The sequence below is a fragment of the Callospermophilus lateralis genome, chromosome 7 (genome assembly GCF_048772815.1).
Source record: "Callospermophilus lateralis isolate mCalLat2 chromosome 7, mCalLat2.hap1, whole genome shotgun sequence".
NCBI classification, from domain to species: domain Eukaryota; kingdom Metazoa; phylum Chordata; class Mammalia; order Rodentia; family Sciuridae; genus Callospermophilus; species Callospermophilus lateralis.
Window position 1 is genome coordinate 2,242,334 of NC_135311.1, and position 20,986 is coordinate 2,263,319.

Genomic DNA, 20,986 nt, shown 5'->3' on the forward strand with positions numbered 1-20,986 from the left:
TTTGGGAGCATGAGCACCTAGAGGGGCTGCTCACTCAGGAATGGAAAGTGCTGATTTGGGGCTAAGACATCTTTGTGAAATAATGTTCAACTGTACAGAAAAAAAAAAAAAAAAAATGGCCCACCACAGTGAAATTCTTCCCAGAAGGAATCACACTGGAAACATTTTAAATTTAAAAAATTTACAGATGAGCCAGGAGGTGGCGCCTGTCAAGACATGCTACCTGCCTTGGGAGGCTGACTCTCAATCCCGCAGGCTCCAGGGGACTGCCCGGCAGAGGTCATTCCATGAAGACTTCTTTCCTACTGTGTGAAACATATTTCTGCTTTTTTGTTGTGGCGGTTCCTCTGTATTAACCACTCTGATTCTGAAGAAATCGGATTTAAACTTTTGTATTCTTCATAGATGGGATGGATAGATGAGTCTTTGGGGAAACTTCAAAACAGAAAACTTTTCTGTAAGGGAAAAAATAATTTCAGAGGGAGATGAGAAAATAAAAAAGGAAAGGATATCTGAAAACAAACGGCTCTGTTTGGCAGATCCATCCCAGGGGACAGGAGGGCGCAGCTAGTGCCTGCTGCAGGAGCTGAGGATCCAGCACATGCATCATTCCCTTCTTTTGGCTTTTGTCCTGCTCCTTATTTAGCTTCGGCTCCCTTTGTTTGGGCTGTTTATTGCCACTCAGAAGGAGCAAAGAGGACAGAAGGAGCTCAGACGGGTGCATCCTTCAGGCTAGTGACTCTGGCGAAGGGTATGGAGGAGAAAGATCTTGGAATTATCTGTGGGCTTTCACATTCCCTAATGAGGGATTTAGGATGTACATTCCGATCGGGATTTCCAGTCCTGTGGGGGAGCACACACCAGCCCACATTCCTGAGACGCGCCGCCTCTGTGCTCCGCTGGCCCGGCTCCACAGTGGCAGGTTTCTCAGTCCCACTGTCCTGCCGCGGCCGCCCTGGGGCAGGAAGGAAGACCCTGGGCCACACAGACTCTCCCTGCTCTCTCCACGCTTGTTCTCTGGAGTCCGCCTTTTCTGTGATAGTGATTGTTTCCATGGTCTCCCCATCTCCCTCCAGCCCAGGCCTCTCTGCTGGGGTCAGTGTCCTCTTAAGTGACAAAAGCCGCCCTAGATCTGGGCTCCCTGGGGAGGGAGGTGGCTGTGTCTGGCAGTTAGAGCCGCTGTCTCTCCATGGTGCTGTGGCAGCCCCTCCCCCACTGGGCACACAAATGGGCTTTATACAGCAAACAAAACCACCCCCCCCCCCCAAGCCACACAAGCACGTGGACCCAGGCCTCACCGTGGGAAGGGGGTAGTGACAGGAACAGGAGGAAGACAGCGCTCCCAACAAGTTCTCCTGGTATTACTTCTCTTATTCTCCACAACCCAGGTTTTCAGACCTTGACTTCCCACCCCTACCCCACCTGCACCCTGAGTCCCCAGCTCCTTCTTAACTTCTCCCCTAACTCTGACTTCTATTCCAGGGCAGCTCAGACACTGCAAGGCATTGGGAATAGGCCCCCCACCACCCAGGGTGCTACTCCTCAGGGGAGAAGCCAGGCAGGCAAAAGAGAACATAGTGTCCTCTTGAGGTGGCTGCATTGAGCCCCAAAGGCCCCCTTTCTTGCCCCTGCCTGCTCCAGGGGACACCCATCTGAGGAGTATCTGTGTGAACAGCAGAGGAAAGAAGAGCTCACCCAGCTGGGCTCCTGAGCCAGGGCCAGGGCTCCGGTGAAACTCGCGCGCTCTGGCTCTGAGCGGGGCCATCCTGCATGCCTAATTGGCTATTTAAGGAGCTGCCCGCCTGCAGTCCAGGCACCCCCCCTCCCCACGTACACCAGTCCAGAGCCACCTTAAAAGCGAGAGGCAATTGTGAAGTCACTGGCCAGCAAGTGGACTGGAGACTTCAGAAAGAGATAAAGAGAGCAGAGAGAGGCAGCAAGAGATTTTTCCTGGGACCCAGAAATTCACGGTATCCCAATGAAAATCAAATTCCCTGGAAATTCAGATACAGCAAGAGAAAGAGAGATAAATATACTCAACGCCAGGAACTCTTCTTTCCTCTCTCTTCCTCAGTCTCTCCTAGTCCTTTAGTCCCCAAATTCCTGGTTCTCTGTGCCCCTTCCTGGGGATACCATGTTGTTCTTCGCCCTCCTGCTAGAGGTGATTTGGATCCTGGCTGCAGACGGGGGTAGGTACAACTGGCTGTCTGTGTGTTGGTCTGGGCTGATATCCACATGTCACCATGTGTGCTCAGAGGCGGGAGGAGAGGTAAAAGGACGCCCAGGGGCTGGAACAATAGGCGCAGGGGTAGGGAAAAGAACATGGAGGAAACCGTTCCCTTCTTTTCCCTTTACCTTTCCAGCCCAGCTGTTGTTGGGGACAGGGGAGAAGGTGCCAGGGGCAGGGCCTTATACAGACAAGAGCAGGCATCTCCTTGCAGTTTTCCGGAGGCTTTCCCCACTGTCCTAGTCGCCGGCCACCCTGGTAGCTTCTTTACAAACTCTGCCAGGGAACTGAGGTGGGGGACATATCTAACAAGGCAGCCCAGCTCAGACCCGGACTCCAGCTGGTCGCCTCACCACCTCACAGCTGAAGCCCTCTTTTAAAAACAAAAACAAAAACACACTTTGTTTCAATACCTTTATTTTATTTTTTTATGTGGCGCTGAGGATGGAACCCAGGGCCCCACACGTGCTAGGCAAGCGGGCTACCGCCGAGCCACAACTCCAGCCGCCCCCCTCTTGGTTCTATGGAGAGACCAACTTCCTAATTTTTCCCTGAGAATACTAGTAATAATAGTCGATATTTGTTTGGCCCTTTACAGTTTAAGGTGGATTTTCAGGAACTCCCAGGAGATGAGGTGTTCTTGGGAGAACTGACTGAGGAGCCCCAGAAGTGTCCCCAGGACACCTACACCTCTTTTGTGTCTCTCTCATGCCTAGCACACAGTAGGCGTGCAATGAAGGTTTCTTAGAACAAGGCAAAGAGCTGCCTAGGGAGCAGAAGAATGCAAGAGGGTAACAGAACAGGCGAGCCAAAATTTCATCTGAGGAGAAAGGAAAAGAATAGGGAAAGAAAGGGGGCATAGAGCGACTGTGTTGAGGGTTTGATGGGGGGAAAAGGGCCCCAGGGGATTCCCTCTGTTGGGGTGGCCCACAGAGCTGGTTAATAAGGGGTTGCCTCCAGCCATTTCTTGGGCTGCTTTTCAAAGTTGTCCGAGCTGAGGGATGGGCCAGTGGAATAGACCTTGAAGAGATCCAAGACTTCTTACAAGTCTGAGAGAGGGGGAAAGAGTTTAGGGTTTTCTCCAGAGTTTCTGGCCATTTTAATATTGCAGCAAAAATCCGCAAGGCCTCCCTCTTCCCCTTGAAACAGCTTGGCCCTGTGTGGGGCTGGGCCAGCAGACCCCCAGCCTGTCACCCAGAGACAGGACTGCACGAGAGCCTGCAGAGAGCCTGGCATGTGACCCGCTGGCAGCTCTCCTTTTTACACACAATGCTTCATTTTCATCCTGTCCCTGCCAGCCTGGCTGCTTATGCCCACCCACCACCCTCAACCTAGAGTAGACCCTGCCTTGACTCCCACCTCTCCAGAGACAGCAGGGATCTTGGGAAGCAGGGGTTCCAGGTAATGGGGAGTTTCCTCTAGAACTAGTGGGATCAGAAGGGAAGAATTTCAGTGTTAATTTACAGATCAGTGCCTTCCTTCATGCAATGCTTCAAGGCAAAAGAATGATTCTCCCTTCTGCTCCCCACAGCAGCCCCCCACCCAACACACACACAGAACAGCAAAATTCTTTCCCTTCTTCTTTTTCTGGTCCCTTTCCTCCAAACCCTCTGCCCACATTCTCACCTCACCCCACCCCAATCTTCTGTTAGATTGACTTGGCCCAGGCTGGAGTGAGGGTTGGGCCAACGGACGGCACATTTAGACCCAAGTTAATTTTAGTCTCCAGGCTTTCTCTCTCCATTCCCCTTCCTCCTTTACTCAGCAAGCACCAGCTGAGCCTGGCTGTGATTTTAAATACCCCCCCCACCACCACCACCACCTTTCGGTGTCCGGTTTCAGGGCTTCCTTTGGGAAGTGGAGTGGAAGGCCAAGGGGGAGGGGAAGTGGTACCAAGGGCCCCTGGGAGGGGAGGGTGGAAGCCAGGGCTCTGCCCCAGTCTGCATTGGTTGTAACCCAAATTACTCTGTCTTGCAGGTCACCATTGGACATATGAAGGTGAGAACAGAACTCCAGGTGGCCTGTCAACACCCTTCTAACCCTGGGACCTCCTCACCTGCAGGAAGACTTATCCTGGGGTGGGGAGCAGTTTCCTTTAGCTTTGCACACTAATGCCTCCCTTCCCCATCTCCCCTTGGCCTGGGTTGTGCATGTATGATTTGTAGACCCTATTGTAATCATTAAATCCCACACCTCCTGATTCAGCATAAAAGTCAGTTGAGTCCTCAATAAATCCATGTGGGAGTGAGGGAGTTGGTGTGGAAAGAAAACTGGGTGGGGAGAGGATCTCGGAGCTTAGTTGCTATTCTCTTGGCTCTCTGCATTCTTCTCAGTCCTATTCCCAACCTGCTTTTGGAACTGGGACAGAGCTTGAGATGAGGAGTGAGGAAGAGTAGCAGGTTAGTTTGTGACCTTAGGGGAGGTGGAACTCTCTGAACTTCTGATTAACGACTTAACAAAACTCTAGTCTCAGTGCAAATTTCAGTGTGAGAGCAAGAAATGACAAAGTCAAGATAGCTAGCTGAATTCCAAGACTACTTAATGGGGCACTCCAAGGAGACCTTCTCTCTAGGATCATTTATTTCCCCTCATTTTATCATTCCTACTCTAATTCTACCTCTCTGGGCATTCAGGCTATCTATCCATCTCCTCTTCCCCTCATTCAGATTTCTTGTCCTCAAACTACAGGTAAGAGCTACCACTTCACATGTACCAGGGTAACTGGGGAGTCATCTCTGCCTCTGGGTAGGCAAGGGGAACTGCAGCGTAGAGTCCAGTGGGACTGCTACTTGTCTCTCCCGGGTGGGGCAAGTGCATTTCTACCTGCACACAGAAGGATAACTTGGCAGGGGAGTGTTCAAGGGTGGCTGGGGCTGGAGGGCAGGACAAATATCCATGGTTACCCCCACCAGGCCCACACGGTCAGGACCATTGGCCAGCCTCTTACCCTGAGTGTGGAAGCAATGCCCAGTCCCCCATCGATATCCAGACAGACAGTGTGACATTTGACCCCGAGTTGCCCGCTCTTCAGCCCCACGGATACGATCAGCCTGGAACTGAGCCTTTGGACTTGCACAACAATGGCCACACAGGTAAAAACCTAGGCTCCCAGCAGTTCAAATCTCCAGTTCAAATCTTAGGGACCAAGAGAAAGAAGTATTTTCATAACACAAGTTTTCAGAAAGCTCCATCCATGAATTTGGAGATATAAGAATGAGGATTGGGCTCCTGTAATCAAGGTGGGAGCTAAATGTCTCTGATCAAGCCTGATGGGTCGACCTCATTGAGAACAGGCAAGCTATGCTAGAAAAGCACTGGTCTGTGGGAGGGATTATCTCCCAAGAAGTGGCAACCACGGGTGAGAATGACCCATGTTCCTCCACCAACTCTAACTTGCTCTTTTCCTCACAGTGCAACTCTCTCTGCCCCCAACCCTGTATCTGGGCGGACTGCCCCGAAAATATGCAGCTGCCCAGCTCCACCTGCACTGGGGTCAGAAAGGATCCCCAGGGGGGTCAGAGCACCAGATCAACAGTGAAGCCACGGTTGCAGAGGTATCAGAAAACAAAGAGCTCGGACTAGGACACAAGGGATGGCACAGGGATGACTGGTTCTGGGGAAGGAATCTGGACACTAGGAAAAGCCTACTGGGGGAACAAGGACAAGTGTTGGGGGACAGATTCGGAGCATGATGGGGGTTGCAGTGGTGGATAGGTCAAGGCCTTGGAGGGGTAGAAAAGCATTAAATGATTCCATCCCCCTCCCTTCCCTCAGCTCCACATGGTGCATTATGACTCCGATTCCTATGGCAGCTTGAGTGAGGCTGCCCAGAGGCCTCAGGGGCTAGCTGTACTAGGCATCCTAATTGAGGTCAGTGGCCCCCAGACTCTCCCAGCTCTTTCCACTTCCTCTGTGTCCCTTAGGCCTATTTCATTGCCAGCCTCCTTCCTAACCACAGGCAACAATACCTCCTGACCATCTATTCTGTACCTAAATGTCTCACTCCCAACACAGACTCATTCCACACTCTCTCCTTTTCCTCCCCTTCCAGGTGGGTGAGACTGAGAATCCAGCTTATGAACACATTCTGAGTCATTTGCATGAAATAAGACATAAAGGTGAGAACTAAAAATCTATAGTGAGTTTAGACTTTAGGAAGACTTTTAAAAAATGACCTAGGCTGGGCCTGCTGGCACACACCTGTAATCCCAGCATCTCTGGAGGATGAGGCAGGAGGATCACAAGTTCAAAGTCAGCCTCACTCAGCACCTGCAAGGTGCTAAGCAACTCAGTGAGACCCTTTCTATAAATAAAATACAAAATAGGCTGAGGATGAGGCTTAGTGGTTGGGTGCCCCTGAGTTCATTTCCTGGTAGCCTCCCCCCAACCAAAAAAAAAAAAAAAAAAATGACCTAAGAGGTTTTGGGAGGCAGCAATTTCAGGGCCTGTGGGTTTTGCTTTGGGAACCCTGTCTAGGTAAGTCAGAGTACAGCAAGATGAATCCTAGTCTGTTCTCCCCAGATCAGAAGACTTCAGTGCCTCCCTTCAATGTGGGAGAGCTGCTCCCCCCACAGCTGGAGCAGTTCTTCCGTTACAATGGCTCACTCACAACTCCTCCCTGCTACCAAAGTGTGCTCTGGACAGTCTTCAATCGAAGGGCCCAGATTTCAATGGGACAGGTGAGTAATGAAGAGGTAAAGGAAGGAAATTTTAACTCCAGACCCTTTCCCATCCCAAAAGTGACTTCTCCCACTCTTCTCAGCTGGAAAAGCTTCAGGAGACATTGTTCTCCACAGAAGAGGAGCCCTCTGAGCCCCTCATACAGAACTATAGAGCTCCCCAGCCTCTCAATCAGCGGACTGTCTTTGCTTCATTCACCCAAGGTGACTCTCCAAGGCTCAGAAGAGAAGGGAAATCAGGGACTCAATGACAGGAACTAGGGAACACCTGAGACAGAAAAAGCTAAGAGGGGAAGGGGTTTCCAGTACTTACTTGGACTGGGAACCACCCCCAGCCCTGGGTGCCCTGGTAATTTTCCCAGGCATAAAAGCAGCGGGCTGCTTACAGTTGGGATGGATTCTGAAGCCCCACTGACCCAAGTTTTCTTCCTCTACAGTGGGATCCTTGTATACCACAGGTAAGACAGCCCTACCCAGGAACTAAGAGACAGGAGGGACCTCGGCAAGTTGGGGGAAAGTTCAATGTTAGTCCTAGTCTGACACCTTCCATTGTCATCTCCTGCAGGTGAGATGCTGAGTTTAGGTGTGGGAATCTTGATTGGCTGTCTCTGCCTTCTGCTGGCCGTTTATTTCATCGTTAGAAAGATTCGGTGAGGTCCTACTTTCCATTCCTGCAGTCCTTTCTTTTAAAAAGTCTTCTCATATTCCACCTCTAATTGCTTCACTGAGGACACTAATCACTCCCATGAACAATTATTCCCCCTTCCAGAAAGAAGAGGCTGGGAAACCGGAAGAGTGTGGTCTTCACCTCAGCACAAGCCACCACGGAAGCATAAGTTCCGAGACATCACGATGCCTTCCCTTTGTGCCTTTCGGGGAGCCTCTAAAGTGGGGTGCAGGGGCTGGACAGAAAATACTACTAGGAGTTGTAGGCAGACACCCCTCCTTTTCTGGACTTCTCTTACAGAGGTAAGGACGAGATTCTCATTCAAGGAAGACTAGCAGAGCCTTTAGCCTTTGGCCTCTCAAAACATGTAGGAGGACACCAGGAGATCCCTGTGTATTAACACCGCGGGCAAACTATGTTCAGTTGTAGGTGATGTTGAAGATGAGCCCCAAGTCTCCCACCCCTCGCCTTTTTATCCCTTCCCCTAGATACACTGCAGGAACTCCCCCATGGAAAACGGGCTGCTGCTGGGGTTACATGTTTTTGTTCAGTGTAATTGGAATTAAAGTTTCTGACCTTAATTCTGGCCTATCCTTTAGGGTTCCTGGGAGTGGGAGAGGTCCTTAATCCCTCAGGTGGTAGAGACAGGCAAAGGACATAGAAAAAGAAGCCTGGGCGACTAACTCCTTTTATCCCACCCCCGAAGGGGACGTCCAATATGTTAAACCACCAGCTCAGATTTCTGCCCTTGCACCAAAGTGATGCTTGGAGATCAGGGATTGCCAAGTCAGGAAGAAGACTGGACAAGAGGCACGGGAGGGCAGAAATCTCAATTAATACATCATTCCCTCCCTTAGAAGTCAAGTTCCCCCACAATTATAAAGTACTTTTTATTAGTCAAAAATCACAATCACCTTGATTAAAAGGATGGGACACTCCACCCTCAGCAGAAAATGATACAGTTTATAGAAAACCTCCCCACCCTTCCCACACCCCAATTAAAAACTAGAAAAAACCCACCCTCCTTCCCTGGGATGTCCTGGAGTCCGACTCCTCCAGTGGCACTGCAGCTCTGGAGTGGCCGGCTCACGGCAGCACCCTCCACTTCACCTTGGGGAGAGGAGGGATGCTGGTGGCCAAGGAGGTTAAGACCATTAGTTCCAGTGATACCAGTTCCCAAACATGCACTTCCTTCCTTTCCCCCAGGGCCTGGGACCAAGGGGAAAGGGGACACAAAAGAGCCCAGCCACAGGAACAATTTCAGGAGGGAAAATATAGCCCAAGGAGGTGAGGAGAGTTCCAACATACCTCCTCCCTCCCTCCACTTAAAAATAAAAGGCAATTTCCGGTCTTTATCACACCAAAAAAATGGTTCCCTTCAGACCTGAGAAAAAGACCAAGATGTCCAGTCTGGGGAGGGGGTACTGGAAAACTCAGAGATCATCTACCCTTGAGCTTCCATCCATTTCATCTCCAGGGCAAAGGCTAAACTAGGTCCCTTTTCTTGGCAACCTGCACTGTTCAGAACTGGAGATGGAGAAATACAGGGCGAGGAGATCAGGAGGGTACCCCAGGCCCAGGGGTCCCCCCCCAGGTTCCCTCAGTCCTCGGGTGGGATGCGCAGGGCAGAATACACCATCACCCGACTGTCCTCCTGCCGTCGGCCTGCAGAGGGGAAGGGGGGTGAGTCATGGGCAGGGTGAGAGCAGAGCACTGACACATAGAGATTCCTGGACAACACGGGGGTCCCCAGGTGGTGGGGATAAGTGCAGATTCACACCCACCAGTCACTGACTGGCTGAACCCAGGCTACTCCTGGTAAAGCTCAGAAACTAAAGGTCACAAATGGACAAAGCAAAACCCTGAAGGTTGTTGGGGTAGACCAACGAAGAGAGAGAAAGTGGGCAATGGACCCGGGCTGGGGCTGGGTTCAGTCATGGGCAGTGGACAGGCAGGTGGGATCTGTCAGGCGATCATTCCAGGTAGTCAGTCCTTACACGAGAGGCTGCGCTGGATACTTCGGAGGGACCCTCCAGCTGTGATGAAGGCCCAGAGCCCCATGGAAACAGTCACTGCATAGATGGGCAGCAAGCTGGCCTCATACCAGGGGTTCAGGAAAGTCTGAGAATGAGGGTAAGAGTATAAAAGAAGTTAGATTCTTTCCCTGACTAATCCCTATATTCTTTTTGTACCTCTAACCCAAACCTCCCCCAGACATCTTTGATTTTCAACTCCCTCAAAGATTACGACGACTGCCGCTCATCTCAGACCCTCTGCATTATAGTTTGCCTAATCCATTCAAACTCTTCCCCACAGCATCCTCAGAGCAGGTGACATAACTAATGCTGTAGAGACTCACCTTTCTGCCTCTGCCCAATGTAAATCAGAAATTTTCAGAGAGGACACATACCCCCATCCCACTTGCCATTAAATGCTTTTCTCCCTAACTTGGCCCCTATCTCCAACTCACCAGTCCTGATGTCAGTAGGTGACTCCCAACCACCAGGCCCAAAGCCCAGTACCGTCTCCTCTCACAGGCATCAAAGAACACAACTCCCCAAAACGTATGGAGCAGGATAATGGCTGCTGTCAGAAAGGCTGCAGGGAGGAAGATGGGGATGAGACATCCCTGATCTTCTCCCAGCCTCCTGAGATGTGGAGCCAAAGAAGTCTCCCAGGGAAGACCAATAAATCAGATCAGGGCCAGGGATAAATGGGACATGAAAGTAAGATTAGAAGTGAGCCTTACCTGAAGTTAGGAAGTAATAGGGTGAGTCTCCATGGATCCCAACCACACCTGGCCCAAGTGCATCAGCCAAAATATTGATAACAGAGAAGACACCACTGATGATACCGAAGGAGAGACCAGAAACTGTGGAGAGGGAGGGTGCCATCAATGTCAGAAATCACTACAGCCTCATTACCAATGACCTCCTCCCCATTCCCAGTTACATTTCTCCCACACCTACTCTCCCTCCAGACCACCTCTCCTTGGAATCAGGTATGAAGGGAAAAAAGAAGTCACTCAGAATATGTGGATGTTTGGAGATTTCCCTAGGGGAGGGGGCTGTCCAACTCCCTCCGCAGGTCCCTCTCCCTCGCTCACCATAGGCCATCTGGCGAATGGAGATGGGAGATCTTCCGTCCTCACTCAGCGATGCTAACCCCTCATCTGCCTTCCTGGGATGAGGTGGAGTAGGGGAAGCATGAGGGAGGGCAGGAATGCTCCTTTCCCTCTAATGTCTTCCCGTGGTGCCTCTTACAAACCACCACCCAAGGGCTGCCCCACTTCCCACAGTGCAATCCTCTGCCCCTCTTCCCTCCAGACCACCCCATCTTCTTACTTAAGCAGCTTGTAGTAGGCAAAGCGGAAGGCCTCCTGAAGAAGGACAGAGACAGCAGCACCAAAAATCAGGAGGCCATACTGGAGACGGGCATCTGACCGGTCTGTCACATGGACCAAGATGAACCAGACCACAGAGGCCAGGAGCAGGGAGACCAGCCAGAAAAATGCCCTGAGAAAAGACAAGGGCAATGAGACAGGCAAGGGTAAGGGCAGCCAGAGAAATCAAGGAAGGGAACCAGCCAAGGCTGCAGCATGAAAAATGGAAGTTAGACTTCTGGATGGTCAGAGAGCAGGGACTAGATAGGATGGGTGTCTGCACCAAGGAACTCGTCTGTAGGAACCTGGATATAGGGAAGGGGTATAAATCTGGTCACACAGTCTTCAGAGAGATGAGAATCAGAGCCCTGAAGGGTGAAGTGTCCACGCCTGGCTCCTCCCGCAGGGACCGGGCTCGGCCGGCCGAGGTCAGCACAGCCCCTCAGGAGTCTCGGCCTTGGGCCGCCCGGTCCCGCCGGGAGCGCACAGGAGGAAATCTGCGGTCGCTGCTCGGCGGAGACCGACCGCCGGGAAGGGCGGACCGCCCGGACCGCGTCCGACCGTCCAGCCCGGGGCCGGGGTTCGCCCAGCTCCTCCAGCCCCTTCCGCTTCTCTCTTCGACGCTCTCACGCCTCTTCGACCACCCACTACTCACCCCGCGACCAGGATGATAACGCGGAGAGGGTCCCCAGCCACAGTGATCAGGAAAAGCGCGAAGGCTGGGCCGAAGGCGACGAAAGTGCATCCGAAAAACACCGCAGCCCCCATGGCTGGGCAGCGGGGGAGGAGCCCCGGCCGCGGGCGCAGGACGGAGCGGCGCGCCACCGGGGAGTCCGCGTGGGGGCGGCGACGCGACCCCACGAGGGGCGCGGTGCAATGTCACCCCCGGACCCCGGGGAAGGGGAAGGGGGGTACCGAAGCCCCAGAGGGTCCGCCCGACTCCGTCTACGGAAGCCGAGGAGGGGAAAAACCCCGGCCGCAGCCCCATGGCCACCTCCCCTCCAGTCCCCACCCCCGGAAGGCCGCGGAGACGCGCGTGGGCGGGGCTGCGGGCAGTGGGCGTGTCCGCACGGCCTGCCGGGAGTCGTAGTCCCCGGCCCGAGCCCGAGCTGTCCGGGCGGGGCTGGGCCTGGGCCTGGGCCTGGCGCCGGCGCGGACCCCGGAGTCCGGCTGCGTCTTGGCCGCGGTTTCCTTTCATCACTTTATAGGAAAGGGTGGTAGCAATTCTGCTGCTTCTTGAAGGGCTTCAGAAGGGGAAGATCCTGTTTGAATCCAAGAGACAAATACAAAGAACACAGGATGGGGTGGCAAGGAGATAGAGACGGGTATTGTTCTTACTTGAATCAGAGGAAGTTGGCTAGAGTTGCTGCCTAAAGGATGGAGGTTGGACTTAAAAGCAAGAGCTCTTTGGACAGGAATACATCGTATGGGTAATGAAGTCTTCATCTGTGATGACAATCAGAGAGAAGCAAAAGGGCCTGGAGAGAAATATTGCAAAGGAATTTAGAAGGAATTGAGAAGTTAAAAAGCAATCAGAACAATGGGGTTGAGAGAAAAAAGCACACATCCCCTACCCCACCCCCCAGTCATTCAATTCCTTTTATGTCATACTTCCTCTATTTATTTTCTGAAAAATAAACTTCAGTGGCATCTTTTCCTCAGACTAGAGAGAGAGAGACCTTTCCCTATTAGAATGAAGGATAGTTAAAGTAGGAGAGGAGGGTATGGTCATTCTATTTGAATGGTGAGAGGTTGATCCTTAGGCAAGGATCCTTAGGCAAGGCAAAGGACTCCTAGGATGGGAAATTGAGAGAATCTGAAATATTGTTTCTGAAAGAAAAAGGAAAAAAGCCCTACAGAAATTACTTGAAGAGAACTAGGATTCCTGGAAGGGATTTATCATTTCATATGTATACACTCACATAGATGTTTCATGCTTTTTCCAAAAAATTCTGGAAAGAAGCTGAACAATATATTTGCACAGAAAGGCACTGAGAAATCTTTCCCCAATAAGCTTGAGAGGACGGGAGCATCTTGGCCAGTGCTAAGGACTCAGTCAGGGGAAGACATGGGGGTTAGACAACTTTTTGAGCTGTTAGCATAGCGTCTCCTGACACATAAAAGCAGGCTCTAACCCGTCTTGTGTATGGGTGATCTCTTGAGTATGGGTGATCTCAGAGAGACTTGCGTTGTGACTGGCTCATGGTAGATGCTAAGCCGATATTTATTATCTGTTTCAAAACGAAACACTGTATTCTTTTCTTATTCCATTGCCTGTAAGCTCTGAATTGCCTAGCAAACTACATCTAATACATGTTACTGTTTCTGAATTGAATTGAATGAAAATGGGAAATCAAGAAACAATGATAAGAACTCTACCCCTGTAGTCCTTAATTAAGGGAACTATACCAAATGACTGAAAAGGGAAGGTGGAGTATGGCATCAATTACAGGGAAAGACATTCTGTGCACTACTTTTTCCACTCCATATACAGAGGAAGTTAAGAAAAAGGTGAGATGAGGTCAGCACTGACCAGAGAGGAAATATCTAGCCTTGGCTGAGAGGTTTTTATCAGAAGCAACTTAGCAGGTGCTTTGAGAGTCAAACAACAATAGGTAAATAGTGCTCCCATCCTCCATAGCCAAGACAGGCAGAGAAGAGGGACTATTTTCAGTCTAGGAAAAAACAAACAAACAAACAAACACCCCCCCCCACCTCCTTTGAGCATTTCCAAAGAAATTGGTGAAAGAGACTATGATTAAGCCTCAGAGAGAAAAGCAACTCTGGATGGTGAGTGGTAAGTGAGGAACAGCAAGAAGGGGAGCTTTTTGCAAGGACTAGGAGGAAAAAAGAATAGGTAGACTTCTTTGGTAGCAGCAGTGGGAGTATTGCATGAACCCAATCTAGGGCTGAGGAGTTTCATGAACAAGTCCACATCTTTTGCCTCTCTCAGCTCTGGCTAAGGACTGGTAGTAACTGAAGATCTAGTCAGTAAGTAGGCGGAGAATTCTGCCCCCAGGGAGAAGAGTCATGTAATTCCCTCCCAGCTTTGGAGCAGCAGGGGAGGCGGGGTAAGTTTGGTGGGAAACAGAGTAATTTCCTCTTTTTACTTTCAAAGCGATAGTGCAAAATCCAGAATGGATGTCCTTTTTGTAGCCATCCTTGCTATGCCACTTATCCTGGGTAAGTCCCCTTCTCTTTCTGAGCTTTTGCACTTGGTCTTCTACCATAAATGGGGTGGGAGAAAAAAACTTGGGGAGAAGATGAGTAGTATATTTCAATGGGGAGTGAATGCGCTTTCTTATCTGTGCCAGAGTCCAATGATGGGGCAGAACAGAGATCTGGTTGGTAGAGCCAGGAAACAGGGAGATAAACAGAGTCCAGTCAAAGAAGAGAAGATTTTCAGATGATGAAGGGCAGGGAGGTCCGTTAGCAAGATTCAACTCACTTTTTCACCATAAAGTTGAACAAAACAAGAGGAACTAACAGGAGACTAAAGGAGAGAGGTGGACTTTTAGAAGCTGGAGCAGCCTGAAACTTTGTAAAAGAAGCAGGGTATCTCCTTTCCCAGAGAGTAGGAGGTGCGCACACACCCACACAACCTATTAGTGAAGAGGTGGCTGTGGGTTGACCTTTAGGGTAGTGGAAAACTGGCTGCCCTCAGGAACAGGGTCCCAAGAGTAGCATGGCTCCTTCCCTCTTTTGTTCCCCAGTCTGCCAGGTGTGTCTCATTGTTTCCCTTTCCCCTAGATTCTTGTGTCATTAGTTTAGGATTGGAGGGAAAATGTTCAAGGAGCTCAGGGAAGTGTTTAGGAGGAGACCTAGAGTTCTTGATTCCATCATCTATGCCACATATTTTTATGGAAAAGAAAGACAAACTAATGGAGAAGGGTCATTTAGTCCAGCAGACTCATTTTTTTAAAAAAAATATTTATTTTTAGTTTTAGGTGGACACAATATCTTTATTCTTATGTGGTGCTGAGGATTGAACCCAGTGCCTCAGGCATGCTAGGCTAGTATTCTATCACTGAACTCCAGCCCCAGCCCAGCTGACTCATTTTAAGAAAGCAGATAGTTAAATAGTTTCTCAAGGTTATTCTGCTAGTTAGCAGTGAAGGTAGAATGTCTATTAGTTATTCGTGAGAGACACTGATAAAAGATGATTTCTTAGGTTGCAGGCATAGCTCAGAGATAGGAAACTTGCCTAGCAAGTGCAAGGCCCAGGGATCAATCCCCAGCACTGTTAAAAAAAAAAAAAAAAAAAAAAATCACAAGTACAGTAAATTCTGTAACATATTGAATAGAAGATTTGGTGTTTTCAGTTTCTGATTTCTACCTTCTTCCTTTTTTAGGTTTAGTTCTCTCTTTGGGTTTATAGTATGCGAAGGGACCTGTTTCTTTCTCAAGAGTTCCTGATTTGGAAGGGCACAGAGTAGCAGGCCTCAGTTCAGGTATGGAATCCAGAAGACAGAACAGTTTACAAGTGCAGAGTCAGGGAGATAACAAGACCCTTGAAGGGAGGCCAAAAGAAGAAAAACTGGTAGATTTAGGATCAACTTCAGATGTCCTTTTGTTGTTAAGGCATTCCAGATGTCCCTTGACCTATAATCCTTATCTCCATAGGACAAGAATATGAGGATGAAGAAGGATTGACAGAGGATTATTATCAGGTGGCCTATTATTACACAGTCACTCCTAATTATGGTGAGTGCCTCGGATTCTAAGTGGGATGGAGAAAGGCTTTGTGAACACTTAGTTCTAAGACTATGCCCTTCCCTTTGCAACAGAAAAACTGAATGAGAGGGAAGTTTGGCTAGGAACAAAAATTATCAAAATTCATGCTTTTATTTTTTCAAGCTAGTGATTTTTAATTCTTTGGAAAATGGTTGAAACACTTTGGACAGTTTCAAATTTATAAATTTGAATGAAAATATAAACACAGTATTATAAACATTTTGACACTAAAGTTAATTAGAAGTGGAATTTACCAATATATTTTACAACTTGAGCAAGTTAAAGCGTTCTGTGCAATTTCTTCCCCTTTCATTACTGGATCTAAAATTCCCTTTTTCCATTGTTACTACTAATTTGTTTTTCTCCTCCCAAGATGACTTCAGTGCAAATTTCACCATTGATTACTCCATGTTTGAGTCAGAGGACAGGTTGGTGAGTGACCTCTACATTTTAGAGTGGCAGGATAAATCAAAGTTAAAAAGACACTGGGCAATGTTGAAATGTAACTGATTAACAAGAAAGAGAATTTGGTCGATTGAGAGAAACTAGAAAGTGGGTCCCAAACAGACTTGTCAATAATAACTGGGGAGGAGAAGGAAGCCAAGCCCAGTGGCTTTACTAAGAACTAAGAAAGAGGGGCAGTCAAAAGATTTGTTGAGCTATAATCTCAGCAACTTGGAAGGCTGAGGCAGGAGGATCTCAAATTCAAGGCCAGCCCCGGCAATTTAGGAAGACCTCGCCTCAAAATAAAATAAAAAGAACTGGGGATGTAGCTTAGTGGTAAAGCATACCTGGTTTTCAGTTCCCAGCACGTACCTCAAAACAAAAAAACCCAAAAAGGACTTGTTGAATGGGATAGGTAATACATTATCCATGAAAGTACAAAGTAGGGAGAATCCCAGAGCTTAAGTCTTTGCGAGTGGGAAGGGTGACCTGGTTGAGTACTGATGCAGGGGAAAATAGAGAATCTATGAGGATGTTGGGTGGAAGTGACAATGACTCTATTTCCCAATCCTACTGAGAGAAGAACAGTTTGGATAAGGAAGAAACAACACAAGCAGTGGAGACTACCATTATTCTTAAAACAGAACATGCAGATCATCAGAAGCCTGTCACCGTGAAAGCAGTAACAATGGAAACAGTAAGTTGAATGGGAATTAGAGAGGAGGGAGAGAATTCATCCCTTACCCAGATGGATCCCAGGGCTGGTGACATGGAGTAGAGAGAGGACTGCAATACTAGGCTTTGGTGGAGGCAGAAACCAAATAGCTACTGCTGCAACGGAGGTGTTCATCTCAACTTGGCCATCAAATATCTCACTGAGATCTAACATCCATACAAAGTGGGGGGGAGATCCATTCCAGTTAAATTTCCGTTCAGTTATACTTAATATGTATGTGGTCTGTGTCTAAGGCTGCTGAGGGTACTGATGGAAAGAAACCTATGATGTTGCTATTGCCCTGAGGCATTTACAAGATGCATGATTATATTTATGAAATATTTAGAATAAAGTGAATTTAATACAGTATTAAATTACGTATAAGTTTGAGAACATATGACATAGGTAAGTGTTTTAGACATTGTAGGAAGAGAGCTTGTACAAGGTAGAATTGTCAGGAAAGTTTAGGAGGTGATGATGCTTTAGATGAACTAAACTTGATGGGAAATTGTGAAAGAACAAGTGCAATTAGGAGGAGGAACAGATACTATAAGAGTGAACAAGCTTCATAGGTGAAGGAAATAATACAAGTATGATATGTTTAGTGAATGGGGTGTGACTGAAGAAGAGAGTCTAGAGATGGAAAGAGTAGGAATTAAGTTTAAAAAAAAGTACAAACTCCTAATATTTGCTTGATAACTTTGCATAAGGCAAGATAGGACTAAATTATGGATATTCTGAAATGTTGGACTGAAGTTTGGCCTTATAAGCAATAGGGAGCCTAGTAAATCCTTCATATGGTAAAGAAATGATGAAAGTAGCATTTTAGGGGAAAAATAAAACTATTCGTCTGGATTGTGCAAGATGCCATTTAGTGTAGAAAGATTCATCAGATTTGCATTATTCCAACAACAATCTATTAAAAGCCTGGACTAAGGAAGTGGTATTTTATTTTATTTTTTATTTTATTTTTTTTAAAACAGTGAGAGAGAGGAGAGAGAATTTTAATATTTATTTTTTAATATTTGGCGGACACAACATCTTTGTATGTGGTGCTGAGGATCGAACCCGGGCCGCACGCATGTCAGGCGAGCGCGCTACCACTTGAGCCACATCCCCAGCCCCAGGAAGTGGTATTTTAAATCCAGAGGAGAAAGATAAGAAATATTTCGAAGAAAATGCCTTGCTTCATTAATAATTTCATCTCTGGAATAAATGAAGAGAGATTAAAAATAACACATAGGTTTTAAACATGTTTGAGAAAATGGGAACTATGGGAAGCCAGTGTGGTTTAGGAGGGAAGTTATAAATTTGGTCTTGGCTAAGTTAAACGGATTCTGCCGGCCCCAAGAGGGTGTCCTTTAGGGAGCTGAACTACGTCAGAGCTAAGTGCAAAGTCACAGTTATGAAGGTAAATGAGCTCAACAGAGCCAGTATGCACAGAAGCTCAAAAGACCAATGAACGTGGCTACAGTTAGTAGAAAGAGGATGACTGACTGGAGAGGCAGGCAGCTAGCCAAGTCTGTGTTATAGAGTCTAGAAAAGAAAGCTTCTATAATCAACCAAATGGTACCAAGAGGCCAAGGAGAAGGAGAACTTTGGTAATCCCTAAGAACGTAGTTTTAACTGAGTTAAGAGAAGGTAAATAATGAGGAAATAGAGGCAGGTAAAGACTAACCACCTGAAAAATCCTGGTAATGGAAAAAAAAAAAAAATGGCGATAGCTGGAAAGGGTCAAAGGAGCAACCTAGATAGAGCTGACCATAAGTGGGAGCCGCTGGTAGGAATGGAAAACAAAAGATTGACAATAGGCACAAATACATGTTTTTAAAGTATAGAGTTTGTTCACTTTAACCCTCTTGAGAACAGGAACCACATTTTATTTGTATTTATATCCCCCCATAGCACCAAGAGCAGTGTCATGCACATAATAGATAAAAATAGGTGTCACTGAATTGAGTTGGGGTCTCCCTGGTATGGTCAGGGATTGAAGAAAGAACATCTTATAGTAGTGGAGAGGAGAGTCAGACCTTCCCTTGAGGCCAACGGTAAGAAAGAGGTTGGTGTAAAGATATGCCTATCCTCCTGAGAAGTGGGAAGAAATAGGATGACACTGGCCTGATGTGGGGGCATCTGTATTTTAGCAGAGTCCAGATCTGAATGATGCTGTGTCCAGTCTGCAGAGTCCTGTTTCTCTTCTCCTGTCATGCGTCCTCCTTCAAGGGGGGATGTATTTCATGTAAAGGTGAGAGTGCAGCCACTGGCCTTGGGGGAGTCTATGAAGTAATTCTTTACTAGTTATCCTTGTCTAGTGTTGCCAGCCTCATCAATTCTCAGCTGCTTAAATATAAAAGAAGGAGCTGGGCATGATGGCACATGCCTCTAATCCCAGTGACTCCAGAGGCTGAGGCAGGAGGATTTCAAGTTCAAAGCCAGCTTCTGCAATTTAGTGAGGCCCTACGCAACTTGGCAAGACCCTGTCTCAAAATAAAAAAGTTTTTAAAAGGGCTGGGGATGTGGCTCAGTGATTAAGTGCCGTGGTTTCAATCCCCAGTACCAAAACAAAAGATAGAAGGATCACATTTAGGAAAAAAAAAAAATCCTCATTATCTAATTTTAAAGAAGTTTGTGAGATGTTGAGGCAAAGATTATGATATGAGTCATTAAATTTTCTAAACTGGAAGGATTTCATGACCCCCTAGAGCAGAGGCAGGTGGAATAGAGAAGAAACCTCTCTAGGCTTCCAATATGTCTTGAGGAATCAGAGCTGGTTTCATTCTGGCCATTGTTCAAAGGGCAAAATGGGTGGGTCCTACAACCTGGTGGAGTTCAGAGGCAAAGTTCCAAGTCAGAAGGGTGGTGGTTCCCTAATGGACTGGGGTGATCATGGGCAAAGGAGCAGGGAAGAGACACCTGTTATAAGAAGGAATGTTAACTTGGGGTTCTAAATAACTATGGAGCATAAAGAGATTCAGAGGAGGAGGAAGGAGTGATGAGGGGAAGAGATACAACAGGGGAATCCCAGCTCAGAATATAAATTTGAGGAGTTTTCATAGAGATGGAGAAGGACGTGAAGGACTTCCTGGGTTCCCTGACCCTGTTTTCTTCTCTTTGCTTTTTTAGGTGAGAGAAGGCTGCTATGACTCCTTGGATGGGAGTTTGACTAGAAGACATTGGAAAATAAAAAAATAAATGAAATAATCTAGTCACTGTCTACTTCATGGGAATCTATTCTAAAGTCACACACTAAAGAGAGTATCAGAATTTGGGGACAGGAAGAGTAGATTAGAAAGAGAATTAGGTGACAATAGATTTGAAGGAATTATGAATTGTAAATACACCTGGAATTTGGGCTAAAATGAACACCCACAGATGACAGGTTTATCCAGAGTCCATAATTCCCTGTAATTCTATTGTTTTATGTGGTATTAAGACACTATGCTTGGGAAATAGGGTTATGGTTTATTTAGAAAACTTTTTTTCTTTTTATAAAATAAGCATATAGTTAAAAATAAGTAAAATATTAATTATTAGATCAGATTTGAGGGGTTGGGGATATAGCTCAGTTGGTAGAGTGCTTGCCTCACATGCACAAGACCATGGGTTCAATCTCTAGCACTCCCCTCCCACAAACACACACACAAAGAACAGATTTGAAACAGTCACACCTTAAGTGGCTATCCTAGGACCCTAATCAGAACTGGGCTGCCCCGACATCAATGTTTACAGCACCATAATTCACAATAGCCAAAGTATGGAGCCAACCGGGGTGCCCTTCAACATGAATGGATAAATAAAATGTGGCATATGTACACTGTGGAGTATTACTCAGCCATAATGAAGAGTGACTTTATGGCATTTGCTGATAGTTGGAACTGCAGACCATCCTGCTAAGTGAAGTAAGTCAATCCAAAAAAATCAAAGGTTGAATGCTTTCTTTGATAATCAGAAGCTAATCAAAAATAAGAGGGAATAAAGATCAGTGGAGTAGACAAAAGAGAATGAAGGGAGGGAGGAGGGATGAGCTAGATAGGAAACAGTGAATCTAACATTCCTATAAATATATATGAATATACCACAGTGAATGTCATCATCATCATGGACATCCACAGACACAATTTAAAAAAGAAAGAAAAGC

At 47.5% G+C, this 20,986-nt stretch overlaps 3 protein-coding genes across 7 annotated transcripts; 2 read left to right on the forward strand and 1 right to left on the reverse strand.

The window, feature by feature from the left end:
* The first annotated feature begins 1,831 nt into the window (after positions 1–1,831).
* Ca14 (carbonic anhydrase 14) lies at positions 1,832–8,154 on the forward strand. 4 transcript variants are annotated; one of them, XM_076861530.1, is made up of 12 exons: positions 1,832–1,970; positions 2,075–2,189; positions 4,205–4,225; positions 5,140–5,319; positions 5,639–5,781; positions 6,002–6,097; positions 6,279–6,345; positions 6,749–6,906; positions 6,990–7,110; positions 7,344–7,364; positions 7,472–7,556; positions 7,676–8,154. In XM_076861530.1, exons 2-12 carry the CDS (start codon positions 2,135–2,137, stop codon positions 7,740–7,742), a joined length of 1,014 nt encoding a protein of 337 aa, XP_076717645.1. In that variant the 5' UTR covers positions 1,832–1,970; positions 2,075–2,134; the 3' UTR covers positions 7,743–8,154. The 4 variants fall into 4 exon arrangements, with proteins under 4 accessions (XP_076717645.1, XP_076717646.1, XP_076717647.1 ...); XM_076861532.1 differs by lacking the exon at positions 1,832–1,970 and adding an exon at positions 4,861–4,915 and having other exon boundaries at positions 2,111–2,189; XM_076861533.1 differs by lacking the exon at positions 1,832–1,970 and adding an exon at positions 4,894–4,915 and having other exon boundaries at positions 2,111–2,189.
* A 290-nt stretch (positions 8,155–8,444) lies between these two features.
* Aph1a (aph-1A gamma-secretase subunit) lies at positions 8,445–11,953 on the reverse strand. The gene is made up of 7 exons (XM_076861739.2): positions 11,611–11,953; positions 10,918–11,088; positions 10,680–10,753; positions 10,323–10,445; positions 10,044–10,171; positions 9,571–9,694; positions 8,445–9,238 (listed from the first exon to the last, which is right to left on the reverse strand). Exons 1-7 carry the CDS (start codon positions 11,721–11,723, stop codon positions 9,174–9,176), a joined length of 798 nt encoding a protein of 265 aa, XP_076717854.1. The 5' UTR covers positions 11,724–11,953; the 3' UTR covers positions 8,445–9,173.
* Positions 11,954–13,728: 1,775 nt separating this feature from the next.
* On the forward strand, positions 13,729–20,049 carry C7H1orf54 (chromosome 7 C1orf54 homolog). Of its 2 annotated transcripts, none has more exons than XM_076861741.1 (6): positions 13,729–14,138; positions 15,579–15,659; positions 16,063–16,121; positions 16,717–16,830; positions 18,996–19,093; positions 19,972–20,049. In XM_076861741.1, exons 1-5 carry the CDS (start codon positions 14,093–14,095, stop codon positions 19,089–19,091), a joined length of 396 nt encoding a protein of 131 aa, XP_076717856.1. In that variant the 5' UTR covers positions 13,729–14,092; the 3' UTR covers positions 19,092–19,093; positions 19,972–20,049. The 2 variants fall into 2 exon arrangements, with proteins under 2 accessions (XP_076717856.1, XP_076717855.1); XM_076861740.1 differs by having other exon boundaries at positions 13,731–14,138; positions 18,993–19,093.
* The last annotated feature ends 937 nt before the right edge of the window (positions 20,050–20,986 follow it).

What these genes read in the sequence shown, in the direction of transcription:
- Aph1a (XM_076861739.2), bottom strand. Translation starts at nt 11,723, where the DNA reads ATGGGGGCTGCGGTGTTTTTCGGATGCACTTTCGTCGCCTTCGGCCCA. An exon ending in GCCTACTACAAGCTGCTTAA is followed by an intron (nt 10,754 to 10,917) that starts GTAAGAAGATGG and finishes ACCTCATCCCAG; the next exon opens with GAAGGCAGATGAGGGGTTAG. An exon ending in CTATTACTTCCTAACTTCAG is followed by an intron (nt 10,172 to 10,322) that starts GTAAGGCTCACT and finishes TCCTCCCTGCAG; the next exon opens with CCTTTCTGACAGCAGCCATT.
- C7H1orf54 (XM_076861740.1), top strand. Translation starts at nt 14,093, where the DNA reads ATGGATGTCCTTTTTGTAGCCATCCTTGCTATGCCACTTATCCTGG. An exon ending in TGCTATGCCACTTATCCTGG is followed by an intron (nt 14,139 to 15,578) that starts GTAAGTCCCCTT and finishes TTATCTCCATAG; the next exon opens with GACAAGAATATGAGGATGAA. An exon ending in CACAGTCACTCCTAATTATG is followed by an intron (nt 15,660 to 16,062) that starts GTGAGTGCCTCG and finishes TCTCCTCCCAAG; the next exon opens with ATGACTTCAGTGCAAATTTC.
- Ca14 (XM_076861531.1), top strand. Translation starts at nt 2,135, where the DNA reads ATGTTGTTCTTCGCCCTCCTGCTAGAGGTGATTTGGATCCTGGCTGCA. An exon ending in GCATGAAATAAGACATAAAG is followed by an intron (nt 6,346 to 6,748) that starts GTGAGAACTAAA and finishes TGTTCTCCCCAG; the next exon opens with ATCAGAAGACTTCAGTGCCT. An exon ending in GGGATCCTTGTATACCACAG is followed by an intron (nt 7,365 to 7,471) that starts GTAAGACAGCCC and finishes CATCTCCTGCAG; the next exon opens with GTGAGATGCTGAGTTTAGGT.